General features: G+C 40.4%; 1 protein-coding gene across 1 annotated transcript; it reads left to right on the plus strand.

Annotated features, from left to right (window-relative positions):
* The first annotated feature begins 314 nt into the window (after window positions 1-314).
* On the plus strand, window positions 315-5,473 carry LOC147603197 (uncharacterized). The gene is made up of 2 exons (XM_086796534.1): window positions 315-867; window positions 2,429-5,473. The coding sequence occupies exons 1-2, from the start codon at window positions 468-470 to the stop codon at window positions 2,776-2,778; spliced, it is 750 nt and encodes a 249-aa protein (XP_086652660.1). The 5' UTR covers window positions 315-467; the 3' UTR covers window positions 2,779-5,473.
* The last annotated feature ends 254 nt before the right edge of the window (window positions 5,474-5,727 follow it).

Below are 5,727 nucleotides of genomic sequence, written 5' to 3' on the forward strand. Positions count from 1 at the left end.
AAGTGTGTATGTTCATAAAAGCAAGTTTCTCAAACACTCCACGTCAGCTTCAAATTAGTAGCATCTTTTTGATGATGTCACAAGTGAGGGTACTCCCGAGGCAGCTACGCTTTTCCATATCAGCGCACTATTGTGCCCAGGCTGCCACTGCCGGTTTCACAAGCGCAATCATGTTTGCCTTCATGGTAACATAACCTTGTGAGGTGGTAAAAATAATGAATATTGTCTTGGCCGGCTACATACTCTTAACACGTGATAAGCAACTCAAGAACCAAAAAACAAAGAGAGGAGGCCGGCCACATCAGATTGTCAATAGAGAGTTTTCAGTAGGTGTTTATGTGGTTGGAAAAGGCCGATTCCTATATATAGCTTCATTCTCTCCGACCCTGCATCGCATAGGCAAGCAAGATACAGCCCCCTTTCTGCATACCGTCTATCCTCTCTCTTCGACCCTCGAAGAGACAATCATGTGTCTCTCAAAGGGTATATTGTTGAGCCTCCTCTTGCAAACAACGTGCTTGCTTGCCTCTCGCACAACTCCACCTGCAAGAGAGAATTGCACCCAGCTCTCCCAGCTATCAGAGGGTCCTTACTGGGTGGAAGAAAATCTCCAAACCTCTAATGTGAGATCGAACCTTTCATACGGTGTTCCCCTCGACATCACCTTCAAAGCAGTGGACGGCTCCCAAACCTCACGCTCCAGCCCGTGTCTGCCCCTCGAGAAGGTCCGGATCGATCTCTGGCAGTGTCGATACGATGGCGCTTACAGCGACGAAGAAGAAGAGTCTACCGAGGGCGAGACATGGCTCCGAGGCTATCAATACACTAACTCCACAGGCTACGCCACTTTCTACACTATCTATCCTGGTAGGCTCATTACTTCTCTCTTCGTATTGTAAGGGGAGAAGCACAGCAGATCTGGTGTTACCATTATCCTTTACTTGATTTCTAGAATACCTTCTCTAAGTAAAGTCTTGCTGTCTTCGGCCGTGACCTGCTTTTCTGCCCCTTTTTTCTAACTTCATTGAGCTTCATCTTAAAATAGCTTTTCTTGTAGATGCTTAGTTTTTTTTTTGGGGTTTTAGATTGATTCCATTTGCTTTTTAGCCTCGTTTTCTTTTTGTGTGGGAGTTTTTATGGCTTCGGTGAAGCGTCTGTGGACGGGTGAAACTGATGTCGGCAATTGTTCGCACAGCCTTGTGGACTTGTCCATCTACCTTTAAGTTTACATATGATTCAGCAAAGTTTGGTGCGCCAGGAGGTTAAAAACACGTGACTCGATTGGGCAAGCTTCAAAGTTTAGCAGGTCAAGTCCTAGTTTAGCAGGACAAGTGGTTAAAACACCTTACTTGATTGGGCAAAGTTTTAGTTCCAAATAAAACGTACTTAACCCCCTCTTATGTTGACACTCTGAAGGCAACCCCCAAATGTAATGAGGTGATAGCTCAAGTGGTGAAGGTGCTTGTCTAAGATTAGAGGTCTTGGGTTTGAAACCCCATAAGGTGCTATTTGAAAGGCTCATATTCAACCTCCTTTGCACCTTATTTGAAAGGCTCATATTCAACCTCCTTTTTGTTTTTTGAAGTGATTGGAGGGACATACTATTGCTTTTTATCGAAGGCATGGTCCATGGTCTACAAAGTTTAGCGGTTAAAACACCTAACTTGATTGGGCAAGGTTTTAGTTCCCAATAAGACCTCCATAACCCGCGTTCTGTTGGCACTGGAAACCCCCAATTGCCAATGAGGTGATAGTTCAAATGGTAAAGGTGCTTGTGCAGGACTAGAGGTCTTGGGTTTGAAACCTCACAAGGTAAACTTCATAGTTGGCAATGTCTACATGTCGATAGATAACCGCTTACAGATGCCAAAAACGATAATTATAGGAGGATTTTTGGGCCTACAGCCGGTAAGTAAGGCAACCCCAAAATGCTACTTGAAAGGCTCATATTTAGCCTCCTTTTTGTTTTTTTGAAGTGATTGGAAGGACATACTATTGCTTTTTTTTTTTCTTCGAAGTTGTGCTCGCAGTCTTTTGAAGGTTATATTTTTCCAATCACTTGGAAGGGTACACAAACATTTGAATTCTAGGCATAAAACCCCCTTGGAAGGGTACACAAACATTCCAAAGGATAAAACTCCCTTGGAAGGGTACACAAACATTTGAATTCTAGGCATGGTGCATGTTGCTTTTTCAACCCATCTTAAGGGGCGATGGAAATAATGGCATATCTGGTCCATTACTTGTTGGCAAGGGTGATGAATAGGCCAGAATGGTGTGAAGATGAAAAGTGGCAGGCGTCAATGTATTATGCCATGCACCCACGGTCTGGGCTTTGATGTCCGGGCGGATGCATGTGAATCCACCCGTAGTTGGCTTTTGTGTCTTCTTTGTTCTAAAATGAGATGGATGTTGTCCTATGTGCCAGGTTGGTATACGAGCCGGACCGTCCACATACACGCGAGGGTTCGCATCTACGAAGAGGATGGCAACGCGACCTCATACGAGGACACCACACAGCTCTACTTCGACGACACCATCAGCGAGGCCATATTCAAGAACGTGTATCCTTACAACAGCAGGGGGCTAGCCGTGCGGGACACGTTCAACAACAACGATCCCTTGTTCACAAGCAGCAACGTCATCACTCTCATTGGCAGCTACAACGACACCAGTGGTTACAGCAGCACCGTTGAGTTCAGCCTGCCCTTCTCCTCCCCATCCATTGTAGCCGCCGCCGCTGGTAGTAGCGGTGGCTTCTCTGCGGTCGCTTCTTAACTTATCCTAGCGAGTATGTTAATCGAAACGGCTAAATTATTTATAAATATACGTCTAGTTAATGCCTTCTCGAATATACCTACATTTAAACCGGCTTGATTAGTGGCATAAACTCTTTTTTTCTTCTTGTTGTTGAAAAGATTGGAATTATATTAAAAAATAGAAGAAAATGAATTATACGTTATGCTTTTTCTAAGAAGAAGCCTAATTTCAAGATCTAGGTAAATAGAAAACAGAAGGCTTCATTCTTTGTTGATGCTCTCTGCAGCCCTGGTTAGTCGGCAGATTTATTTTGCAAGCTCTTCATCTTGAGCACCCAGGTTAGCAATCAAGGAGGAGGTAACATACTTAATTTCTTCCTTGAGTTGTGCTTTGTTACATTGTATCGGTGATTCTTGTAGTGACAAGATAGTGGTTCGGAATGGTTTTTTTTCTTTAGATCTAATAATCTTTTCATCTTAAAAAAATGGTTTCTTTTCTTTAGATCTAATAATCTTTTCATCTAAAAACAATAAACTTACTTTTAGATTCGAGTGTATGTTAGATTTTTATTTGAGAACAGAAGAGCATTCTTGTTTTTCCACATTGTCTACAGAAATTCTACCTTGATATTTCACAGTTCGATAGAATAGCCATTAGTTTGTCCAATAGGATTTCTTTCTAGTTGAGAGCAGTAGGATGGACCGACTTGATGCACACATGGAGGAAATCCAATATGTTGAAGTTCCATTCATAGTCAATAAAAAGGCGGGCTAATGTCTCCTCCTTTCTTTTGCACTTGAGATAGAGGCTAGACCCTATGGCAATCATAGTAGCATGTTGGTTTGTCCAAAGAGCTTTGTGGAGGATAAGGCACATGAGTCAAGACTTCTTAGGAGCTATTCCTTTAGATCGTATATGATGAAATTGAAATTTTCATTAATTTCTATTCTAGTTAATAAATCATCTATCATTGAACTTGACATGGAGAGAGACAGGAGGAGAGGAGGAAAGGAAGGAATGAGCATCAAATTAGATTGAAGGGCGAGTTAAACGAACAAAGGGAAAGGAGAGGGGACCTCTAACTTGGATGAGGGAGGAGAGGTCACAAAACTTTATTCTATCTTACATGAGGTCCAAATCTTAAGCATTAGCCCTAAAAGTTACTTGGATCTCAAGTCTCGTAAGCCATCTTTTATGGTTGAAGTACCATATGTTAGCCTAAGTCTTAATGTCTACATACTCTATGCCATATGGTGTAGCTATCATTTATGACCGGAGTACTAGATGTTAGCCTAGGTCTTAATGTCAACAAAGTGTATGCCGTATGGTGTTATATTTCGTGAATGCCAAATTAAATCTATATTTCTCACTTTGATTTTTTTAAAACTAGCTAGTAGATGTAGTGTCTTAACTGAGGTCCTTTCAACTAAGGTCTTGCATTGTTTGCATCCAAGAAAGTGGCTTCATCTTAATCCTACACGTCAAGTAAAGCTTCTAACCCTATGATTTGGCATGTAGCACCTCTATGTCAAGATGCCATATCCCAAGCTCACTTGGTCTTTGGCCATACGAGTGACGATTTGGCATGCAACCATACTAATGATGATTTGGCATGCAACTAACTATGTGCCAAGATGTCAAATCCTAAGCGGTGTAAATTCGGTACTCGATCTTTTGGCAATGATTTCACTAAATGTATCTGGATAAGAATCCCAAATAAATTATGAAGTAAACTTCTAGCTTGGATTGCGTGTCTGTATGAAAGTGGATGTTTTTGATGCCTTCTAAATATATCTACCGACGGCCTTGAATATCCACAAACTCTTCCACACGATGTTCTAATTTGTCAATGCCAATTTAAATCTATGTTCTTAGCTTGTTCTTTTGTTTTCTTACTAGTAAATGTATTATCTAACTACTAAGGTCCTTCCAAGTAAGGTTTTATTGTCCAAGAAAACTAGCTAGTAGGATGTACCTTACTTAAGTAAGTTGCTCCTAACTAAGTTCTTGCCTTGTTTGTGCCTTTGTGTCCAAGTTGCTTGGTCCATCTTAACTCTACAAATCAAGTGAAGCTTGAATCCATGTTGACCTTACACATCAAGTAAAGCTTCCAACCCCATGATTTAGCTTGTAGCAGCTTTGTCCCAAGATGCCAAATCTCAAGATCACACACATTAAGTGAAGCTTCCAACTCCATGATTTAGCATGTAGCAGCTTTGTCCCAAGATGCCAAATCTCGAGATCACTTGGCTTAGCCATACTAGCATGTAAATTTACCTAATTAGTGCTTTAAGGTTGAATCTTCTTGACAATTAACATTGATGCCATGTGGACAAGAACTCTCAACAACACTATTAAGCTCTCCGTAACTATTGCTCTTGAGAGACATTAGTAGGATATACAATATGCTCTATAGAAAAGTCAAACCACTAGAAGTAATTTCTTCTCTAGATATTAATATATATTTTGATATAGCTTTAGACTCCCAGAGGGGTTGTATGATGGTACTTTCATTAAGGCCTAGATAAGTAAATGTATCATAAGCTTCTTTTTATCCATTCCTAGGTTTGGAACCATGTAAAATAGTTGGTGAGGGTTTTAAAATTATTAGGGGTAGAGGGTAGGGTAGGTGGCATATAAAGGTAAGAATTCTTCCTTATCATCCAAAATGTTCACTACAACTTTACAACATGACCTGAGGTTTATGTTAAAATTACAGCAATGTGATGAGCTATGGTGGATCAAATGCTAGAATCAACATCATTAATAAAGTGATTAGATGATAATTAAGATATGATTAGTAAGTAATTAACAAATAGCTTAATGTAAGCATGGATCATAAAAAACCAGTAAATTTTCATTAGGCCAATGCCTCAATTTATAGAGTTTATATCCAAGCATCTAATCCCATTGATTTTTCCTTGATTCACTCCATCTCTTTTGCTTGATTCACTCCATCTCTTTTGC

Source organism: Cibotium barometz, chromosome 64 (genome assembly GCF_041138505.1).
Source record: "Cibotium barometz isolate CiBa-2024 chromosome 64, ASM4113850v1, whole genome shotgun sequence".
NCBI lineage: Eukaryota > Viridiplantae > Streptophyta > Polypodiopsida > Cyatheales > Cibotiaceae > Cibotium > Cibotium barometz.

Coding starts and splice junctions, on each gene's coding strand:
- LOC147603197 (XM_086796534.1), top strand. CDS start 468: ATGTGTCTCTCAAAGGGTATATTGTTGAGCCTCCTCTTGCAAACAACG. Junction 868..2,428: donor TTTCTACACTATCTATCCTG/GTAGGCTCATTA, acceptor CCTATGTGCCAG/GTTGGTATACGAGCCGGACC.